The sequence below is a fragment of the Trachurus japonicus genome, chromosome 11, assembly GCF_045865225.1.
Source record: "Trachurus japonicus isolate A0001 chromosome 11, Traja_1.0".
In the NCBI taxonomy this organism is placed as follows: Eukaryota; Metazoa; Chordata; class Actinopteri; order Carangiformes; family Carangidae; genus Trachurus; species Trachurus japonicus.
In genome coordinates, this window is record NC_140917.1 from 25602075 (window position 1) to 25626040 (window position 23966).

Genomic DNA, 23966 nt, shown 5'->3' on the forward strand with positions numbered 1-23966 from the left:
AGACAGGAAATGGGGAGGCAGAGAGAGGGGGGGGTGGCATGCAGTAAATGGCCTCCCGATGCAGGATTCGAACCGGGGGCGATTTCAGTGAGGACTGAAGCCTCTGAATATGGGGTGCCGCGCTTGCTCAACCCACTATGCCACATGACACCCCAAATTTGTCAACAATTTGACAAAGCAAATAAACAAGTGTGATGCAAAGTGTGCCTGTCATTTAAGGCAAAATTATGACAACATTGTGCACCAATTACGCAGCTTTTTTCAGTTTAATGTAGAAAGTGCATAAGGGCAAAAACTGAGCATTAAATTACTTGTAACCTAAAGACATTGGTGTGGGTCATGTGAAACAAATAAAATAAAATAAATCATAAAAGCAAATTGAGAACAGTGTAGTATTTCCCTTTGAGAGACCATCGTATTGAATGCTTGAAGTTAATTAAAATGTGCTTACTGTGCTTAGCTGATTTGAGTTTCTCTTAATGAAACTGAGGAACTAAATGTAAAACAACTCAGTACAGGTAAGCAAGTTGAATATAACCCTGATCAAAGAAAAAAAAAAAAAAAAACAACTGTACATTATAAGACATTAGCCCTTGATAAATCAAATGCACTTTTAAAAAACCAAGGCAGAAAATCAAAACAACATCTTTATGGTCATTATCTGGTTCACCAGTTTTCTTCAGCGGTAGATTCTCTGGCATGTAATGAGATACTCTGGAAAAGCCTGCGTATCATTGAAGGTGACAAACATTGTTGGCTTGGTGATGTCGTCTGTCACGCTATCATATCTGAGGGGAATTTCACCGGTCTCCTTCAGCGGGGCGGTCTTCATTGAATGGCAACCTTTAGTGTAGTCTCCCGTTAGAACCTTTGACACAAATACAAACTTGTATCCGTCAGCGTTTGGGGGTGAATACTGATCCTGAACGGACAGCGCAGAGTTGACGGCAAAGTACACCCCTTGACCGTAGACAGTGGCTGCGTGGAGAAACCATGATGTCAGAGATTGATAACCAAGGTGAGACAGACTGAGTTTAAAAGCAGAATAGTTGGTGTTATTCTAAAACTTACCGTTCTTTCCGCAGAAGCTCCTGTTGAATCCATGAATGCATATCTCCTTCACACTTGACTCACTTGTGCCATGGTAGAGAGTGCGTTCAATATCCGGATACGTGGCTCGTTGCATTACGCTCGCCTTCTTTAGCTTGTACTGATTGTAGAGCAGTCGATTCATGAGCTTCTCCACCTGGGGGAAAAATCCCATGTTATTACAGCCTCACCACACATGCAATGTGTTGCAAAATATGTATTTTTATTATTTTTCCACCTGAATGATTCGGATCTTGCTGTGGTATTCCTGGATGGTCTCATAGAAACTCTTCACCACGTTCTGAAATTCATCAGACTCCTCATTGATTCTGGTTACTTCGGGCATGTTTGACAGCAGAGAGTACTCCTCCTCTGTTAACAGATAATTTACTTTTTATCATTTCATTGAGCTTTTCGATCATCTTTTCAGTCATATCATTTACAAACACAGATATGGAGCCCTGAAACTGACAGGAGGCAGGAAAAGATTTTCAGACAGGTCAATGTCAATGGATTATACTGCTTGCTGCTATGCTGCTACACTGTTTAGATAAGTGTGAACATCCATATTGATACATATTGATATTGATAGCGTCAGATCAAACTACATGGTTCGGGTTTTCCGTAGTGTTAGAGGGATACTTCACCCAAAATCGATAATTCACCAACTCTATCCACCGCCATTATATGAAAATCCGTTGCCAGCCGGACCCCCCCCTGGAACTCCTAAAGTGTTTTGATGACTCTGAAAGTTCTCCGAACGTTTCCTTGGCATGACGGTGAGCAGATGATTGGTGAATTATCAATTTTGGGTGAAGTATCCCTTTAAACAGTTTTGGATCAAACAATATCTTCTTTCTGCTGTGTAAAAGCATTTTTGGATCGAGCCTCGAACTTTCAAACCTTTTACAAGAATCTGTGGTGTTCCCTTGGGGTAAGCCGTAGGGAGACGATAGGTATCATCAAGTCTGTTAGAAAATAGGCTTTCAGCCTGCAAACCTTCTGAAACCTTCCCGGTTATTTCCTGAGACGATGCAAGGCAGAGAGGAGCGTAGTCACCAAAATGTAGTGTGTGGACTAATAATTAAAGCAGAAGTAAGCGGAATGTTTGTGTTAATATAAGTCTTAAATAGTTCTATCTTCCGACAGCAATCACTTATATAGAGTGTTTGGTCTGAAACACGGGTCTGTCAGTCACTCTGCTCTGCTGTAAGCCGAGGAGAAAACTTTCCTTGTATCCTACAACCTTTATCCAATGAGGAGAGAGAACGGCATAAAGGGGCGGTCCTCTCTGTGTGTGCAGCCAAGGGATGCGCGTGAATGTGGTGACGTAGGGACGAGGGCGGGGACTGCTAACTCCATCGGCTGACAGGAAGTTAGCCAAAACAACCGGATCGCTTAGTTCTGCTTTAAACCCATGCCTAGTAAATACATTGAATGACGCAAATGTATATAATATGGCATATATGTAATATATACACAATATAATGGTCAGTAATAACACAATTGAATCAGTTGTGGCTTAAAATGCTCCTTTCAGTTATGTTCTTTGTCATTCATACTTGAGCTTCATCTACCTGGTATGTCCTGGTTCAAATCCCCTAAATTGAGCATCTTCCTGGAGATTTTCACACATTTCCCCGTGGCTGTGTTTTCTTCTTGCATCTTTTCAAAGCTGATCACGTGGGGCTGGTTGTCTAGCAACATATCCACCTTCTGCCGCTTCATCCTCCAGGCATTCTCAATGAAAAGTATAGCGTCAGGTGAGTAAGGAGTCGTGTCTGAGGAGGCTGGATCGTGCTGCACCCACTGGACAGTCCTCAGTATTTCCTTGGCGGGGACGATATTAGCGAACGTCTCCATCAGCAGCTTGACATCCCACACCCCGCCGGGCACAAAGTCCTTGAATCCGGACACGGTGATTATGGTGCCCTGAACCTGGACGTCGACCGCGTGCTTCCTCATGATCATCTCCAAACACTTCTTGTGGTACTCGGTCATGTGCCTCACACTCCTGTGCTCCACCTTCTCTTCCACTTGTCTCTGGGAGACCTTCTTCCCAAAGGCTATGTCCACCCGAATCAGATCACAGCTGTAACCTGCAAACACGTCTAACTGGAGGGTGCTGGTTGCCTTGATTGTGTCTCGTAAGGAAACGTTGGGGTCCTCGTGGCCCACTGGGGGGCTCCTGTGTGTGTCACTAGAAGAAGAGGCTTCGGTTTGGTTCATTTTCCTCGACAGCTCCAGTGCCTGTTCAAGTTGTTTCTCCTCCTCCTCCAGGGACCAGTGGCTCGACTCCATTGAGTACTGGATGGCTAAAGACAGCTGGGCTTCTTCCTCCAGACTGCCAGAAAGGCCCACGGCCGACGCGCTCGCAGCGTTCCCCTCAGCTGAGGGCTGGGAAGCATCTAGAACTATCACATCAGGGCTCTGGTCTGTCAGGCTGGCCGGTTCGTCTCCCGAGTACAGGTCCATGCCGTCTAAGTCATCGTTCAGTTGTTCTGAGCTGGAAACACCCTCCTCAGGCTTTTCATCCATGGCTGAGACGATTTTCTTTGCCTCCTCTAATAGGCCTAGAAAGAAGCGGGCAGACTCTTTGAAACTGCACAGCACAGGAATATGAGAAATCAATAAAGAGAGCGAGAAATTACCTTTATCAGAACCTGCATTACCATCAGTTTGCACTGAACCGGAATTTGCAGCATCATCTGTAGCCACTTTCTGAAAGTTTCTGTGGGACATCATCCTCCATGCAGTTTCAAAAACATCCTGAAATAAAAAAAATAATTAAAAAAAATCACTGCAATGCATCTCCTACAGGGAAACCAGAATCATTTCACATTTTTATGTTGAGTGACAAGTTCTGACCTAACATCATGCTGACTAGAAGTGTAATGAATAGCTCCTGCATATTAAAAAGAGGTCACATCAATGACTTTGTAAAAGTGAGGCCACTACATGCTAATTGAGAATACAAGCTGTAGGACTTTCTACCTTCCTGTAATTTCCTTCCTTCCTGTGCTTCAACAAAGGAATAGATTGCACAGAAGCTATTTCTTCAAAAGTCTTTCAAACGGCCGAGTGACCTTGTTTTGTTCAGTGTGTAAGTTTGTGTACTTCGAGAGCCCACCGCACAAAACGTCAGCACCGGTGATATTTCATCATCACCAACTGCAGGCTGTTGTTTATTCATTTTATTCAGTTAGAATATAATTCAAGTGATTCAGTGTGAGGTATTTTTGACTGCAGGGGTCCCTGGAGTTTAATAATTACAATAAACAACAACGGATCAGAAAAGGTCATTTTCCAACAAGAATTTGTTTTCACAGAGAGGGAAGTGTTTCAGAAGTCCGTGTAGGTATGTCCTCACATGTTGAATAACTGAATCTTTATGTCTTTGGCTGGTATGAAAATCTGACACTGTAAAACTGGCTTGTAAGACTTGAGTGTAGAGTCAAGCCGAGCCTACAGACATTTGTAAAGTGGGCAAAAGGCTACTCCCTCTCTGGACCCTCTTTGGATGGAGTTTGACCGGCTACCCTCAGATTGTCTGTTTAGGGCTCCCATCATGACGTGAAAAGAAAGGTTCTCTTTTGTTCCCACTGCTTTGTTAAGTGGTTGATAGTTCAACATTTTGGTAAATTGGCCCATTACCATAATTCCTATAGTTTTAGGAGTAGATTTGTTGTCAAGCTAGTTTTAGAACGGCGGAGCAGAACCGTGAGCTGCTCAGAGCTACAGTACGCTACGGAGGCTAATGGGATTTCTTGGTTTCCTTCATCAAACTCATCAAATACACAATCCAACAACTCTAAAACACTCTCATGGACAAGTTGTGACCTGCACATTCACCACACTATGAGATAACAACAGAACATTATGAGACGGAGCTGTTTTCGAGGCAAATGCAGAGACAAGCTGAAAAACTGACCCGACAGGAACGCGTATCAGTGGTTTTGCATGAATTTACCTGCAAATTTACCGAAGCAAATGCAGAGACTGCTTGTAACGTTCCATTGATATCTCATAGCGTGGTGAGTGTGCAGGTCACAACTTGTCCAACTTGTATTTGATGAATTTGAAACCAAGAAATCCCATTAGCCTCCATAGCATAGCTCTGACGGGGTGTTCCCACCAAACGCGATGACGCTTCATCGCGCGTCGAGATTACATGTAAAGTCAATGCAAACACGCGATTAGTCGCGTCATCGCGCCGGGCGATGCGATGGACGCGATAGCGCGGCGCGATGGACGCGTTGGCCGCGAAAAATCGCCTCCATCGCGTCGCCCGGCGCGATGACGCTTCATCGCTCGAGTTCAAATAATTGAACTTTTGCGGCGAACAGCGACAGCCTATCAGCTTTGAGATCGTCACCGACGTGCTGACGTACGGACGTACTGGTGTTCCCTTGGCAGTTTAGTCAGAGCGAGTCTATTGACAATATTAGAAGTTTTCTGGTTTAGATTAGTTTATTATTCAGATCCCCATTAGCGGCAGCAAAACCACAGCTCTTCACGGTTGCTTTTCCGGTTTGGATATTCGGACGTGAAAGCCCGTTATCACTGCTGTTTTCAACCAGCGGGCGCTGCGAGCCGGTCGCCCCGTCCCAAAGTACTAAACAGGCGGTCAGTCACACAGTAGTTCACGTAGCTGTCTCTGCTGCAGCCAGAGACCCACACCACTGTTCCTGTCCCATCTACAGGGACAGGAACAGTGCAGCGACGGTGGTTATCTCAGCCAGAGAATGAAATAGTGGGAGAAATGTTGTTGTTTGGGCGGGCTCGTCGCGCGACGCGATGCCGCGACGAGGCGTTCTTTGCATATTGAACCAGCGTCAAAACTGGAGCGTCTAGCGCGACGCGATTTCATTTGACGCGCGATTCAATCGCGTTCATCGCGTTTGGTGGGAACACCCCGTGAGCAGCTCGCGGCTCTGCTCCACCGTTCTAAAAAATAGCTTGCACCGACAATTAAAGGTAAGGAACCTACTGCTGTGACTATAGGGATTATGGCAATGGGCCAATTTGCCAAAATGTTGAACTATCCCTTTAAATGGCAGCTAATATTTTATTGTCGTCTTGATGTCGCTGATTTAGACAGTCTGCCAAATGAACTCTGGCCATCACGTCATAATGTTTGTTGATGTCCACAGGGTGTTTGCTGCTGTGTGTTTTTGTATAGGGACTGTAAGGGACATTAAAAATACATTGCAAACGTATGCTTTTTTTTCTATGTGTGACTGTGAACTGAGGCTGACAATGAACCAAGGAGTAAAAAAAGAACATAGTATTGAGCAGACAGGACTTGTTCAGAGAAACAGTAGGCACCAGTATTTCACTTCCGTCGTGTTTATGCTGAAAGATGTCGGCCTCAGGCTAGTCTGTGTACGCTCTCAGGGTAGGCGGCTCGTCAAAATGAATGACAACTGGACAAAATGTGAAAGAATAAAGTTGCATATGGTAGTCCCAAAAGGCACATGAGATAACAAAAGTCTTGCTTTTGTTCCATGGTGTCATTACCTGGTGAGGCAGCGGTTGCCAGGGTGCTTGCCTTGGGCTGATGTACACTTGAAACTTTGCTTCCATCTCATTGAGGATGCTCTTGCACTCCGGCTCACTTAAAAAGCGGCACACTCCTGGAGCGTTGGTCGTGACGGTTCTGGTGCAGATGGAGGAGACGACGCCTTGCAACACCTCCTCTGCCATTTGGCAGGCGATGACATGACCGTGGATCTACCGGGTAAATATACACAGATGTGAGACAAAGAACATTTTGAAACAGTGACAGAAATAAACAAGACAGACCACTACAGTTCAATAATATATTCTTCTGTATGTGATACTGATGCACTACACACCTTCAACCCACAGAGATCCTCCGCCTCTAGCGGAAAAATCGACACTTGGTCCATGTCGGCCAATAGCTGATGACAGTGGATCTGGATGTATTTCAGCATGCCTGGCTCCATAGAGATGACCGTCTCCCTTTCAATAGGCGTAGTAAGAAACTGCATGATTGCAGTCTGCTTCTCGCCCTCCATGCCTTTCAGAGTGAACACATCAATATTCCCCCCTCGTTCCGACGCCTTTACAGAGGTGAAAGCCAGAGTCTGCAGGAACTCTGACCACTCTCTGCAATATAACATGCACTCATACTCCATGTCCAGTTTCATGCTGAAGTGACACAGTTGAGATTGCACAAAGCTAGACGCCTGCTGAGCCGAGTTCTGCGACAGCGACGTCACCACCACTTTAGTATCTGATACAGAGTACAGAGTGGGTGACCCAGGTTGATTCATGGTTTGTTGTAGCCGCTCTTTTACGTCTTCTCTCGCAAGGAACCGGGCCTTTTCTGGCTCCAGAGTGAACTGAGTTTCAGACATGCTGCTGAAAAAGTCTGAGATGGTGCGTTGTATCTGCTCCAACTTTTGTCTGCCAGTTCCAACGACGTACACGCCGTCTTTCTTGACTTGGATGCTGAAATCTGGGTCAGTCTTTGCAAATTTCACTTGAAGGGGACTACGTTGAAACAAAGCTAATTTTACTGGGTCAGCGATGGGAACATGGCCCGTCAGTGTTTCTGTATCCTCCATGATTACAGCCTCCTCTTCCACCGCACTGGCAGCGAGAGGTTCTGGGATGGGCTGAGAGGAGGACGGGCTGCTGACAGTTGCTACTATGGGAGGACTGGTCTGCATCTGAATATCGTTCATGTAGTTTGAGTTTATTTCAGTCATGTCTTGGTTTCCATTTGCAGAGTTTTGTGAAGTCACACTTTCTTTGGGTTGAAGAAAGTCAAAGTATGGCTTCACTTCCAGATCAGCATCATCCAGTTTGTGTTGCTGATCCAGGACAGGGCCCAAAGCTGTTAGAAGAAGTACAGACCTCTTGTTTATTAAAAAAAAGCATTTTATCTATCAAATATTTTACATAGACCTATTACCGTAGATCCATTGGTGGCAGTTCTAGCAATTATTGACTAAAGTATGACGAAAAGCAACATGAAACATAGTAAGGTTTTGTTTGTCAGCCTACTATGAAGAATGATATTGATTAATTGGAAACAAAAGGCAGCCCCAACTTAATCAAATCTTATGACAGATGTTATGAGATATTTAGAACTGAAGAAAATCAGATTTTTACTGAAAAATCAAGAAAGAAAGTTCTATAGAATCTGGCAGCCGTTTATTGATTACTTTAACCGCAACACATACGTCTGATGGCAAGTTTTAGAAGAGCTCTTAAACCCCAATAGAAGACTTTTTTTCTTCTTTCTTTGTTTAGGTTTGTTTTATTTATTTTTTCTTTGTGAGTGTATGTTTAATAATTAATAATTAATTAATGTTTAATCTTTTTAAAAATAATTAATTAAACCATTCATCTGTTTCTGTTTATTTTTTGATTTGAGATACATAAGTTATTATAACTTTAATGGCCTTTATATGTGTACATGTGTATGTCTGTATTATTGTTGTGTTTTATGTTCAAAATGAGAAAAATCAATAAAGAGAAGAAAAAAACAAACAAAAAAAAGCATTTTAGAGGCTGTGCAGTGCAAAACTTACATTCATAGCTGACAAAGGACACCTTGGCCGTTCCCTCTGACAGCATGACGACGTCCTTCACCCTCTGATCCCCACCTCGCTTGCTCTCAAAGTAAAGAGTGATCATGTCTGGAGTGGTGCCAGGGTGCAGGTTCTCTACTAAAACAGAGTCTGTTTGCTCAAGCTGCTCAAGTGTCACGTTGACCCCGTCCAGTTTCCTCTGAGAGATCTTGGAACTGAGTTTTTGAAAATCTGTGAGGCAAAACATACATATTAATGAGCACCATGGAAGCAAATGACACCTTTGGGAAGATCAGTATGTTTTTGAGGAAGAAGAAAATATGTGCATTTAGAAGACCTTTTGACAAAGGTTGGCTGAGGTGAATGAGGATGAGATCTCTCCCCGGCGAGGGATACAGGGTGTAGTCGCTCACGTCCATCATGTTCTCCACGTAGAGCTCTATCATCTCGTCGTGGGTGGTGGGCTTGACCCCCCGCAGCAACAGCCGGCATGGGTCCTTCGTGGCAGGCTTTCTGACACTCAGCTCCACATTGTGCACGACGTGGTGCGCTCTAGATAGCACTCGGGCTGCAGCTGTCAAGACAATGGGCACAGAGATTATCACACAGTAACCAATGGCAGATTAAAAAAAATATCCAGAGCATGACAAAAATTCAAGGCAGCTCACGCCACAGTTACACAAATTTCTTTTAGATATGATCACAACTTGCCTTCTGCATCTTCGAACACCAAAATGGCACGGTCACCCTTCTTCTCCACGGAGACAAGTGGGCCGCCTCCAGAGCGGCGCTTGTTCTCAAAGTACAGGTACAGCAGTTCTTCATCAACATCCTGAAGTGTTGCCAGCACCTCCACTGTCTTGTCCTCTGGGCTTTCGACTGGCATCCTGATTAAATACAGAGACATACAGGAGGGTCTTAGTCAGCTGAACATGTCCCCAAGTCCATGTTTACACCTACCCAGCTAAATGTGCAACCTGTAGCATGGCTTTTTATCAAAGACGCTACTTTCTCAAATATTTGCAAACGTGAAGATGCACTTGTTTTGTGTACAGGGAGATTGACAAAGTAAAAGTATCCTTTTTCTGATTTTAACATGTTTTTTTTTACTGTGCATGTGAGAGCAAACCTTTTGAAACTTGGAATTCTTGTCATGACTGTATATCGAGCATTTCACGGTTTTGAAACCCAGAGAGAGTCAAAGCTGTCTTTGGGAAATTAATGTGGTATTATTTGTAGTTTTTGGATGACCTGTAGCTATTGATTAATCAGAAAAAACTAATTGTGTCCAACTGAGACTCCAATGAAAGTGTGGAAACATCACAAACAGGTCCAGCTGCTAGCATTTGTAAGACAGTCAGACCCCCACCCTGAAATGTTGTCTCTGAAACAATGAAAGTTTTACCCCAGACTGGATGTAACCACTTTGTGTACACCCTTTGGTTATTAGTGATTTAATCAATTACCTTTGTTAGAGTTTTACCATTTGATGACTGTCTCTAATCACTCTGAAGTGTGTCAGTGCGAGAAGTACAAAGGTGATTCATTGTCATATCCAGATGCGAATGGTATCTCCATGCAAAGTCCCAATTGTTATGTGAATTAGAAGTGTCTCTGTTCTGGTTGGATACTTAAGGGAAAGAGCAAGAACCTCACTTTGAGTTGATCTGCTTACCAGAGCTCCCACACATCGAGTGTGTTGCAACATCTGTTTCTTAAGTATTGTTACTATTTGCTATAGTTTGTTCATTTTGTACATCACAATAAACTGGAATGTTAACCCTTCATTTCTAATATTGCTTTATTGAGACTTTGTTCTAAATAGTTAAGAATCCGTTATTGGATATTTATTTGGTCTTTAGTTATATGGTAAGTTTCATTTGGTAACATTCATACCCTTAACCTCTGAGTTGAACAGAAAAGATTGAGTATCATGTCCTTTAACCATTGAGTTATATTTTATGACCTCTGAATATCTCAACCTAGGTGTCTGGGCTGTTCTTCTATGTTAAAGGGATAGTTCACCCTAGAATGATATTTCGCTCATTATCTACTCACCCTCATGTTGACTAAGGGCTGGAAGAATTCTCAGAGTCCTCCGTCCCTTCTCTGAGTTACAGGGGGTCTTGGCGTAGCAGTGCATGTCCATATAACGGTTGCAAAGGGACACCGGAGCTCTTCGTAAAAAGACACACACAAAAAAACATCCAAATACCTCCATGATGCTCGTATGTAATGTCCGTCTTGTGCTGAAGCCCCAAATTGCGTAATTGTCCCGAAAAAAATTAAATAAGTCTATATTTTAAGCTTGTTTGTAGCGGAAGCTTCTCGAAGCTCCTCTTCCTGGTCCGTCCAAATCTCACGTGATTTGCGCCGGCGTCAGTGCGGTTACTGCGAATCACGCGAGATTTGGACGGACCAGGAAGAGGAGCTTCGAGAAGCTTCCGCTACAAACATGCTTGGAATGTGGACTTATTTAATTTTTTTCGGGACAATTACGCAATTTGGGGCTTCAGCACAAGACGGACATCACATACGAGCATCATGGAGGTATTTGGATGTTTTTTTGTGTGTGTTTTTTTACGAAGAGCTCTGGTGTCCCTTTGCAACCGTTATATGGACATGCACTGCTACGCCAAGACCCCCTGTAACTCAGAGAAGGGACGGAGGACTCTGAAACTTCTTCCAGCCCTTAGTCAACATGAGGGTGAGTAGATAATGAGCGAAATATCATTCTAGGGTGAACTATCCCTTTAAGAAGGTCACTGAATAGTTAACGGCCCAATTCCAATCCGACCCCTCACGGACTCATTGATTTACAGGCGCGTTCACGGGAAGTCCGTGAGTGTGTGAGGGCTGTTCCGTTGTCAGATCATCAAGTCAGTGAGTCAGTGAATGAGCCCTTACTGCCCCCTTACTGTAAGTCAGCACTGATGCTGACTTTGGGTAAGCAAATTGCCCACAGTTCATAGCAGGGACCCCCTTGAAAATGAGATGCTACATCTCAAGGGGCTATCCTTTAATAAATTCAAATTCAAATAGCGTTGTGAAGTCAAACACATGGGATGCCGTCGGAATGTGGGTGTAAAAAAAAAGAAAAAAAAAGTAAATTAACACACGTAGACAGAGAGAGCTCCGCCTGTCTCTTTATTGTTAATGGACAGGAGCAACAACAAAAAAGAAAGAAAAAGGAATAAGTTTACCGTCAGTATTAACGTGCAGTTTGTGATTATTGATGATGATTTGATCAGATCTGATCCAGGAACATTTTGTTTTGAGTCCGCCTCCCTCACACACCTTGTGCGTATTGAAAGTACGGTAAATTATCGGCCCAAGACCAGAGTCAACAACATTTTGTTGTCAAGGTAACGTGTCGTGAGAGTGGGTAAGTGCTGTTCCATTCATGTTTACAGCATCTGGACCCTCACAGACTCTCACACTCTGTCACTTAGAGCTGACGTCACTGAAGTCAGTGAGGGTTCAGGGCTTGAGTCTTTAGGGGGCGGATTGGAATTGGGCCTAAGTCTATATAAGTTAGTTTAAAAGATCTTAGTTATATGGTAAGTTTCACTGGCCGCTATTCAGTGTTTACATTTTAAATGATTGATTAACTTTTAATTCCACCAATATTTAAGAGTAAAGTTATTTTTAATTAGTTAATTAATAGTTATTTTTAATAGAGTCAGATTAAAAGAGTATTTACTTTACTTTATTGACATGTATTGGGGGAGATATTGTAATGTCTCTAGATATTTCCTCCCCTACACATTAACACTTGATGTGTTATGGCCAGAACTGCTGGTGGGGGGGGGGTATGATCATAAACCAGGGTCCTATTCAACTCATTTATAGAGACTACAAACTATGCATACGGCCAGCGAAAAATGCATCCATGGAGCAAAACATTACGATGTTACGTGTATTTTTGTGTAGTCTTAACTGTCATAAACAAGGCAAGGCAATTTTATTTGTATAGCCCGTTTTTACAAACAGTTTGTCTCAAAGGGCTTTACATGGCATCATCACAACATCCTCTGTCCTTAGACCCTCACATCCACTGAGGAAAAACTCCATAGAAAACCCTTTTAACAGGGAAAAATCGAGACACCTCAGGGTGAGCAACAGAGGAGGGATCCCTCACCCAGGACGGGCAGACGTGCAATAGATGTTGTTACAGACAAGAAAACAGTTTACAGTTTATGTCACAGAATGTGCGAAATATGGAAATGTTAAACAAAAGATTGCAGGTTACGGAGTGTGTGCAGAGACGAGAGCTGGGACACCGGAGCGGTGGCCAAGTAGCTAGCCTACTACACAGATGTTGCAAGGTTTGCAAGGTGCTTTTTCAGCCATGAGACACAAGGTGGAAGGCAGAGAGCCTCCATTCTCACAAGTCGTTAACTATCACAATTACTCCGGAGCTATTTAATTAATGTAAAAATGTAGGATAGCCACAGGAATAATCCTCTTTAACACATGTGTTTGTGTCTGTTAATTCAGTTGTAAGCAGTGTGTGTGAGTTGGTGTGGTGCACTTAAAGTGTTGTGGGGACCACAAACAAATTCTGGTTTATGGCCACTACAATCTTAGGGCCGGCCCTGATCACGAAGACGATGGAGAGAATCGAGAGCTACATTCACAACTACTTTGGAATTTGCAAGACTGCAACACAACAAAATATGAAAGCAGTGAAGGGGTCTGAACACTTGCTGAATAAAATAAGTGTGTTTCTCCAGGTAAATGTAAAGAAAAACAACAACTTCGCTGTGTGGATTGTGATTAAGAAGCTAACATGAGGATTCCTCCCTGCGTTAATGGACTTTGTACAGCAGTCTGTCACGGCAGTGAGTGTGGCCTACACAACACTGCCTGTAGCCACCTTACAGGAAGCTTGGCCTTTATCACACCGACAGTATGTCAGGACCCAAACATGGCGGTGGTGTGTGATATTAAGTTTGCGATAAAAAACAAAAACAAAAAAACATTTCCCTAAAACGTCATAAACGCAGCCATTGTTGAGTTTTTACTGCGTAGTTGTTCTGAAGTTCGTGCTCGTATCTGCTCTGTCGTTTCTGCCAACTTGAAAGTGAAACCAGTAACGCACAGTTGCCATGTTTACGTTAGACACTGACGCTAAAGTAGTTTGTCCGACAATGTGTAGCTATATTTCGACAGGATAAACATGTCCGACACATGTCGACGTGTTCAGAGCTGTACTCACCTGTGCTAAGACGAAGACATTTGCTCCTGAATTCACCCCGTCTGCACGGCTTCAACTCTCTGGCACTTCCTTGTTGTGCTGCTTGTTGAACGGCGGGTGGCGTCATCAGCATCACCTGCACGTGTTAAAGGGGAACGGCCTCTTTGGAGCGAGTCATCACGGTCACTGTAGTTTAGTACTTTCTTCTTTTTTTAATCTTTATGTATGTTCAACAATAAAGAAAGTACAACAGTAGGTATTGCTTATATAATACATACAAACAATCAGACATTTCCAAATCGCAACACACAAATGAAATAAACATAAAACAAGAGACAAAAAAGAATAGTAACAAACAAAATAACATCAGTAAGCTAATGGATAATGAAAAAATAATCAGAATAGAATTGGATAAATCAAAATAGGAATAAAGTGACAGAAAAACTTAGAGGTATTCTGAATAAAATTGACAGGATAAAAATGTCTTGTTATTATCATCAATAGCCTATAGGTATTTCAGAGGCTCAAGATTAAGTTTCGGTTCAATTAAAAACAACATAAAATAATGGGGTTGTTTTGGACAATTGGCTTTAAAACAGGTTAACAATATTGTGTTAATTATTTTGAGAGAGAAAAACAAAAACATGTCTTTGTCTTCAAAATTATACTTAGGTGTTAGTTCTGTTAATTAAACATTTCTCTACATCCTTCCAAAAAGGAGTAGGCTACAAAATAAACATTTATAAAATAGTTTGTAGTCCTTTCAGTAGGCTATACCTGAGGGGAGGAGTTATTGTCATCACTAATGGAAAACAAACTGAAGCGATTTGCACCTAATGTGATATGGATGGCATGTGGAGCAGTTAGGAGCTTTTAGTGTCAGATTTTGGATCATGTAGCATAAATTCACACACAGGTAGCTACTCATTACAGCTTCTTCAGAAAAAAAAGAGGAAATTTTATATGTTTGGATCATAATTACCAGCGCATCAGCATGCACATCACTGCATCTGGAGAAGCTGGAGCTCTTTTTTTTATCATGCACTGCTGCTCAATGGAAATGTATCCTGAAATGTAATTATGCATCATATTCTATTTTTTTGACTGTATAATTATTTTATTGATATGATAGCAGCTAAAATGATAAAGTAAAAGTGGAGTAAAAGGCACAATGTGCTTCTGAATTGTAGTGTCCAAGAGGAAAATTAAAAGCAGTGAAATATAATGAGCCGACCTCCCAACTGTACTGATTCTGAAGTAGGCTACAACTACTCGGCTCATCTACAGAGCACATTATTTTGTTGGAAAGGTCAGAGCCCCGTACCATTTCATGGCTATTTATTATTTATTTCTTGATTTTCATTTTATTTATTCATTGTGCTGAGCACATCCAGCCCTAAGTTTTGTTGTATTTGTGCTTACCTTTATTTTCATTTCATGCTACTTTAAGTAACTTGATTAACATTGATTAAACTATACTGTAGTGCAGCTGAATGAACAACACTGGCTTGCTGGCTGGACGTTTTCTTTATTAATGCCTCAGTCTTTTACTGTAAACATCTACAACAATGTCACCTTGCGGGACGTCTGTGCATGAGGCTTAATTTAAGTGTCTCTTTGTAGTTTACAGGTGATACCAGACAAGGAGGACACAACTAATGAGATTCAGAATCAGAGTGATGAAAACATATCGAGATAACTGAGTTTTATAAACTCAGTTTTGTTTGGTCATAGTCATGGTGGAAAATTATAATGAAGTGATATTTACAGTAATGGTTTGTTTTGTTGGGAAGCTCATTCAAATAATATTAAATTACCTGTCAAGTTGCTTCACAGTCTCTACACTGTTTAGATCAGCAGACAATGGTTCTGTTCCATAGAAGCTCTGCATATAGCCTACAGCAAGGATGAGTTTTTTTTTTTATTGTTTTTCACAGTCTTTATTGGTACATGGTAAATAGGCTATATATTGCTTAAAGATACATGTTGCATAGATGCAGATTGCAGGGAACATAAACAAGGTAACAGATAAAGATGGAATTAAATGAATATAGGCTAATCATAATGATAAATGAATGATCATGTTTCAGGATCCCACTGTAGAAAAGGCAAAGTGTTAATCATCTCATTTAGGTAAACTCTCCACCTTTATGTGATCCCAGAACCTGTCCCAAGGAGACAGCCCCCTCCCAGTCTCATTTAGTCTGTTAAGCATATTTTCACATTTCAGCATTTGCACTGGCCCATTCCTTCACCTGTGGGACATTTGATGTCTTCCAATGTTTTGAAATAATTTGGCAGAAGGTTGTTTTTTTGTTTTGTTTTGTTTGTTTTTTCAAAGAAGAAGATATACTGTATATGCATTTAGAAGACCTTTTGACAAAGGTTGGCTGAGGTGAATGAGGAGGAGATCTCTGCCCTACAGGATGACATCTGCCACGTCCATCTCAGTGTGGGTGGTGGGCTGGATCACCACACATTCACTTGGACATGCTGCACAGAGTGGTGCCCTTCAGATAGCACTCAGGCTGCAGCTGTCAAGAGAACAGGAACATAGCTACATTTGCACACAGTTTAAAAAAAACAAAGAAGAAAAAAAAGGTTAAAGAAATCTAAAATACATATAGCCTAATCATAACTTACCTTCTGCATCTTCGAACCCCAAAATAGCATGGTCACCCTTCTTCTCCACAGAGACAAGTGGGCCGCCTCCAGAGCTGCACTTACTCTCAAAGTACAGGTACAGCAGTTCTTCATCAACATCCTGAAGTGTTGCCAGCACCTCCACTGTCCTGTTCTCTGGGCTTCCCACTGGCAAATGTGAAAGCAGTGAAGTGATCTGAATACTTTCTGAATAAAATATGAATTAGGCTACTATAAAAATAACAAAAAGAAAGAAAGAAAAACTGTTGCCCTCTTTGCTGTGTTTTTACTGCGTAGTTTTTCTGAAGTTCAGTGACGTATCTCTTATTTCTTATTTGAAAGTGAAACTAACAACGCCTCCTACACTGGCTTTAAAAACACTGAAGTTTTTGTTTGTCCGTCAAATGTAGCCTATATCTGGACAGGACACACCACCACGATATGCGGATGTTTTCAGAGCTGTGATACTCACCTATAGGTGCTAAGACGAAGATGTTCCTGAAGTCAACCCGTCTGCACGGTGTTAACAGTCCGAGTCAGATTACAACCGTCAAGTGCCTCTGACACTTGTTGTGCTGCTTGTTGAACGGCGGTTGGCGTCGTCAGCATCACCTGCGCAGGATGGCCTTTTTTTTTTTTTCTTTTGGTGAGCGTGGCGAGTCATCACGGTCACTGTAGTTCGTAGTCCTCTACCTGAGCCGGTGAGTTACCTGTCATGTCTGTCTGGAGGCCTATGGCGGACCGTTTGTTTGTCAGAAAGATTCATGGAAAACGAACTGAACCGACCTGCAGCAGATGTCGGATGGCACGTGGACCAGGATCGAGTTTACAGTGTCAGATTTTGGATCATGTAGCAAAAATTCAAAATTTTGTTGTTGTTTTTTTGTTTGTATTTTTTTAGGTCGGTGTATGCTGCTGAGTCTTATTTGATGAGGTCTGCACTCTGAGTGCATCTAGTTGTCTACTCATGATGCAAAACAGCCACTTCAGAAAAATGTATATTGGGCCTTTATGTTTGGATCATAATTACCAGTGCATCTGCATGCACATCACTGCAGCTGGAGAAGCTGCTCTATCATGCACTGCTTGGTGTGGATTTCCCTGACAAAAATCAGTGGAAATGTGTCCCACAGTGTAATGATAAAAAAAATATTTTTATTTTATTTTATTGTACTCACTACTTTGTTTTGTTGATATGACTCCAGTAACAATAAAGTTTTCAAGTAAAAGTTACCACCACTGATACAAATAGGCCCTATTCAGAGAGCATTTTCACTTTCAGCACAGTATTCATTATTTATTTCTTTATTTTAATTTAATTAGACATTGTGCTAAGCACACCAAGCGCATTACACAATAAGTTCCCATGCCTCGTTTTGTTGTATTTGTGCTTTACTTTTATTTTCATTTCATGCTACTTTAAGCAACCTGATTAACACTGATTAAACTACAGTAGCCTTTATAATCCAGCTCAACAACACTGGCTTGATGGCTACAAAGCCTTAGTCATACAGTCATTATACCAATGGAGAGGGGCGTCTGTGCACAATGAGCACTTGCTTTATGTTATGTTGTTCTGTCTCACCAGTGAGCATTAGTCTTAACACAAGACTTTTTCTTGTAATAGTAACTGTATTTACATTGTGGTGTGAGGGTCAATATGTGTCGTACATGATCATAATATAAACACATGTCAACACCATATGATGACGCTCGTAAAATCTAAATAGAAGCAGCAGCAGCTATACAGAATAAAAGCTAAGAGATAAGACAGCATGGTTCTGTTATGTATCCAACCACTGAGTGTCATGGTGGCAATTTTATATACTATAACATAGCAGGCTATATCTCGTTGTGTAAGTGCTCTCACCTTATGTGGCTGATCAGTATGCAGCACTGAGCATATAGTCATTTGAATAGATTTTGTTATGCATATAACAGCTGGGTTATGCTGCATGTCCAATAAACTCTCCCATGCATTATAAACTGTAACATACAACAGTGTATTAAAAACTTGCACCGTATAATGATCAATTCCATTCCATGTTAACTTGTGTACTATAATTAGTGTGTCATAAACACACCCAGACTTAATGAGACCTTATTGGCTAAAAATAAATCAAAACCAGATATGCCGTCATTCATCGCCATCATTTGAACCATGTGTAATACAAAGTATCCATCCAATCAAATGCCTTTAAAATAGATTCCAGCAAATTCAGAAATAATTTATAGCTCATAAACTATAAATGTTTTTATTATGGCCTTATGTATGATTGATCAGCATGCCATATGAGTACTTGCTATCATTATGTGCTCAAATGCAGCTGGTCAAAGTGGAAAACTGAGCGCATTGTGAAATAGGATTGGAGTGTGTCCTGAGATATAAATAAAGTGGTTAAGCAGACTCCTTACAGTTCAATGCATTCTATCTCATTATACCTTTCTATGTCCATTATCATGATCTTATACATAGAATATCAGCACAGGCCAAACTGAAAAATTAATGTTACATGTAGAGCAGATAAAGGCTGAATTATAAATACAGTGGGAATGAACAGACTCCATAACCTTTCATGCGTCCCATATCTCCTTATAACTTATTAGTCTTGAGTTGTGGTGTTTAATTGTGTATTTGAATAAGAATTTTATGAATAAGACACAAAAATAACTCTTGGGCAAAATAAAAGCTAAATATGCCAGTGCTGATACAGTGACCACATCATTTGTGAAAATGAACAGGTTTCTTGCAGAGCACATCACTGTACTTAGAAGTAAAGCTGTGAAAAGAGCCGAGTTGATTCATCATGAACAACAACAAAAGGGAAGACAAAGTGGGTGTGTAGCCTAAGATTGAAATCCTCAGAGATACCAACAACTGTATCTTAATTCACATCAAAATACAACAACATACAGAATATCCTGCTGAAACACAGTTCACCATTCATTATTTATAACAGCTATATCCCCATGTTGCCACATCACGTCTTTATGTAATTATGTTGATTCTTTCATCAAAACACTGATGTGAGAACAGAGTGGTTTTATTTTCCTTCAATAAAAAGGAAGAAAGAGGAACCAACCTGCTGCATTCACTCATCTTTATTAGGTCTAGTCATTGTAGTCTGCAATGTTAGAATAAACAAATGTATTACTGACATGAATTAACCCCTCATCAATTAAAGCTGAATAATGACCATGCTGCCAATGTCATCCTCTGAAAGAAAACAACTGAAATCACAGAAATGAAATGAATATCTACGAGGAAAGGCAAGGTTTTTGACCACGAGGCGTCAAAGTTTTTTTTTTTCAGTATTACACTGTCTACGTAAGTCAGAAACATCATGCATTTCTCCTCAACTGAGGGACATATTTTATTTATAATCATCTTGTTATTGCATCTGTCCAGTGTAATAAAGATGGATTCATTTACTATTTCATCAATTTGTAATATCCCCCAAAGTGAAATAGATTTGGGATGCCATTTCACTTCACTCGCTATGCAAGCTCTACTTACCCATCCAAATTACAAATTCACTTCTCAAAATTTGCATAAAGCTTGTGAAATGTATTATTTATAAGTTATTAACCTCCTTGTTGTTTTCACACGTTTCAGTGAAAAAAAAACTGTATTGTGGGAGTCCACAGATAACTGAATTATTGAATAATGCAAGGTTTTCATTATCCAGCTCTCCCACACAATAGAGTACCGAGAAACAAACCAGTGACCTGGACTTTTTCAGACAAGGGAAAATTAATACAAAAATGTGATTTTTCGGAAGGGAAAGAGACAAATCAATTTCAGTTGTGTAAGTAGGCTTAAACAGTGTGAAATGTGTTAATACAATCTCATCACATCAGTCTTCTAAAGGGCAAATGAAGTGATGTTAATGCTGATACGTGATCTTGTCCACTAGGTGACAGTGTTCCCTGCAGAACAAGTGTAAATCAGTATTGACGTATGTGGCAACTGATCTACATACAGGATAGACAAAAGCTGTGGTTTTACTCTTCTTATCAACCTTGCTGTCACACATGGAGAGGTAAAACATCACTAAAGACACTGTCCGCACAAAATGTCCCATAATAGAACAAGGCACATGGAGCAAATCAATAGCATTTTAGAGAAGCACTGCCGAGCTGAGCTCCTGCCAGATCTGAAATGACACATACAAGATTTCAGATTTGAGATTTTGCTGGTGACAATGGTAACATGGGGGCAGGAGAGGTGCTAATGTGTTTCTTGAAGCCACAGAACACGAGTTCATCAAGTGCAGTTGATGATTTCAAGCATGGATAAAAACAGACAGTGGCTTCACGAAGTGTTCACACCCTTTCACTTCCAGTTGAATAATATGGTCTACAATTATCCACACAGTGAAAACATGTTTTTAGAATTTCTTTTACAAATGTATTGAAAATGAAATACAAAACCTGTCATTTAAAAAAGTATGCAGACACTTGATTTAGTCATTCAGGTTCAAATTTCTGTACTTTTACAAGAAATCCTAAAAACATGTTTGTTTGTTTTTTTTACTCAGTCATTTGGGGTATTGAGTGTAGAATTGCACAATCCATTCACAATGAAATCCACAAGTGATGTGCACATGGAGATGGAGTTCATATTCTCTGAAGCCACTCTAAACTGCTAAACCATAGATTTTTTTTTTTGACATACTTAGCCTACATACACTATATCCAACATGTTTGTTCTGTGGCACTAGAATCTCTTACATGACTAAATTCTTGTATCATGCATATAGTACTTTAAAATGTACACATGTCTACACAAGAATGACATTAAATTGTAAAGTGAACTGTCAAATAAAAAAAAATACAAATTTTACAATGCAGAAAAAATATAATGGTGAAATTAAGTCTTAAAAACTCTCATTAAAGGCACTTAACACCTACTTTTCATTATAAATACAGGTCACAGTGTACATTATAAATGTACAATATATTGTTGATTTTAATGATAAGGCACCCCTGTGTAGGCTGTGTAACATGTGACTTGTTCATGATTGATGACTGTGTACAACTTGATGAATTGTTTCTGTGTGACTTCTCGAGCATTTAAAACCTTCCATCATTTTTCATCACACTGAGTGATGAAAATCTCATTGATTCCTTCACTATGTCTGCTCACACACATCAACACTTTGTTGCAGCTTTCATATAAAGTTTTTTTTTAAAGGCCAAGACACTTAAATCCCCCCAAACTAGTTTGGAATGAACCATACAGGTAATAATAACACTAAAATATGGATATTTAATTTGATTTCTTGAACAGTTTTGGTGACAACAGTAATGTAGCATTAGCTGTACCTTAAATCGTGTGTTTAGCTACATTGAAAGCTAATGGCTCATGTTTAATCAGCCATGTTTGAGGGCACACTGGTCATGTCATGTCATGGAGTTTACTTTATAGATCAAAACAAGACTCACATGCCATTAGCTCAATGGGGTTTTGAGCTATATGCATAATAGCACCCTATTATGCTAATAGAGTGCAGCAGGAATAAATCCAAACACCCGCAGATTCTGGTTCTCACATCACTAAAAGTCTTACAAAATGATGTCATCCCTGCATCAGTCCATGTGGCATGTTATTTAACCATAGACTGTAAAAAGAATGGACGTAGCGTCCGTGACGTCACCCATTGGTTTTGGGGAGTCGTTTTTGTGACTCAAATATGGCGGCCTGAACAGCGCCATGTTGGATTGGCCGGCCGAGAACCCGCCCACTGGCCTCGAAGCAGCCTGTCCACGGAGCTGCTCGGACCTGTCACTCAACGTTTCCGCGCCCTGATTGGCCAGAATTGTAACCTAATAACAGTAAAACTATAGAGTTAAAAAAAAATTCACCCCCCTCAGAGTGTGTGCGGGGGTAGAAACTATCGATTGAGACGAAAAAACGTTCTGACACCAGGCTTTAACATGTTTACTGAGGATGTAAAGTCGGCGATTTTAACATGGGGGTCTATGGGGAATGCTCCCTTCTGACACCAGCCCCCAGAGGAATCCGAGGGGATTGCAGTTTTTTGAACGCGGAAGTGAGCTTCACTTCTCAGACCGACAACTGCCCCCTTGTATTTAACATACCTCCCTATCTTATTCAGCATGTTAGCATGTGGCGCTTGTTAATTACTGGTCAACACTATGTACATGTAGAAGTAAGACTAATTCTTCTTTCAGATATTTGAACATTTGGCAGTTCATGGTCAGAAAGATGTTGTAGCTAGATGAGAGAGGTCACAGGAGAACGGCCAGATGGTGAAGGCTGACAGAAAGGTTACAGTAACTCAGGTAATCACTCTTTATAACTGTGCGGAGCAGAGAAGCATCTGAAGATGCACAACATGTCAACTACAACAGCAGAGGAACACCTTGGGGTTTCACTCCTGTCAGCCAAGAACATTTATCAGAGGCTGCAGTGGGCATGGATGTAGATTTCTGCTGAGGCAGCAGATGGTAAGGTCAGAATTCGGTGTAAACAACGTGGATCCATGGACCCAACCTGCTATGTGTCAAAAGTCCAGGCCTGGTGCGGTGGTGTAATGGTGTGGGGATGGTTTCTTGGCTCACTTTGGGCCCATCTTATACCAATCAATCATCATGCACTTCTGTGGCCTCACTAGATCTGAATCCAGTAGAAAAACCTGGGATTGGCAAAATGAATGTGCAGCTGACAAATCCACAGAAACGATGTGGTGTCAACATAAAGCACAGTGTCAGATACTGTAGGTATATTCCAACATCCAGAGGAACCAATCACACACAGAATTTAAGTTGTGTTGAGAGCTAGGGGAGGCCTGACCAGAAGTGTTCCTAATAAAGTGCCTATTTGTACGTGTGTGTATTCTTTGGGGCTTATTTTAAAGGGATATTTCAACATTTTGGCAAATTGGCCCATTGCCATAATCCCTATAGTTTTAGGAGTAGGTTCGTTACCTTTAATTGTCGATGCAAGCTACATACTTGAAATTTGTTTATTTGGATAAAACCCCTTGAGATGTATCATCTCGTTTTCGAGGGGGTCCAAACATATAGACAAACATAGATTCAACAGACAAACATGTTCTCAACAATATAGAAAAACAAACAGACAAATAAACAAACAAAACAAGCAAACCAAAAGACAAAAACAATAGTACAAACAAGGACAAACCACAGTTATTGTAACTACATTGGGACAAAACAAAACAAAACAACCATAGTAGGGCCACAAAGGTCAACACTGGGACTAAAATGACAGTATATAATGACTATATTTAGAATGGCGGAGCAGAGCTGCAAGTTACTCAGAGCTACGCTACAGAGGCTAGTTTCCCTCATCAAATGCACAATCCAACAACTCTCTTGTGGACAAGTTGTGACCTGCACATTCACTACGCTATGAGATAATAAAGGAACATTACGAGACAGAGGTGTTTTCGAGGTAAATTCATGCAGCAGCTCGCGGCTCT

The 23966-nt window shown here is 41.1% G+C and overlaps 1 protein-coding gene, 1 long non-coding RNA gene and 1 pseudogene across 3 annotated transcripts in view; 1 reads left to right on the forward strand and 2 right to left on the reverse strand.

The window, feature by feature from the left end:
* LOC146978930 (lactose-binding lectin l-2 pseudogene) overlaps nt 1-23966 on the forward strand; it is a 451990-nt pseudogene that overhangs the window by 73900 nt on the left and 354124 nt on the right. The gene's annotated exons all lie outside the window — the stretch shown is intronic.
* Nucleotides 421-13973, reverse strand: parp10 (poly(ADP-ribose) polymerase family member 10). Its single transcript, XM_085792001.1, has 11 exons — nt 13876-13973; nt 9366-9541; nt 8992-9228; nt 8655-8885; nt 6948-7954; nt 6610-6822; nt 3741-3858; nt 2667-3662; nt 1328-1461; nt 1072-1246; nt 421-978 (listed from the first exon to the last, which is right to left on the reverse strand). Exons 2-11 carry the CDS (start codon nt 9538-9540, stop codon nt 680-682), a joined length of 3585 nt encoding a protein of 1194 aa, XP_085648127.1. The 5' UTR covers nt 9541; nt 13876-13973; the 3' UTR covers nt 421-679.
* LOC146978934 (uncharacterized) lies at nt 16152-17031 on the reverse strand. The gene is made up of 3 exons (XR_015037142.1): nt 16970-17031; nt 16498-16665; nt 16152-16388 (listed from the first exon to the last, which is right to left on the reverse strand). It is a non-coding gene; the product is annotated as an uncharacterized LOC146978934 (long non-coding RNA).

Excerpts from the sequence above, each read along its gene's own strand:
- parp10 (XM_085792001.1), bottom strand. The coding sequence starts at position 9,540 with ATGCCAGTCGAAAGCCCAGAGGACAAGACAGTGGAGGTGCTGGCAACA. Across the intron at positions 6,823-6,947 it reads AGGATCTCTGTGGGTTGAAG|ATCCACGGTCATGTCATCGC; the intron begins GTGTGTAGTGCA and ends TTTACCCGGTAG. Across the intron at positions 3,663-3,740 it reads TAATGCAGGTTCTGATAAAG|GCCTATTAGAGGAGGCAAAG; the intron begins GTAATTTCTCGC and ends GCTTCTTTCTAG.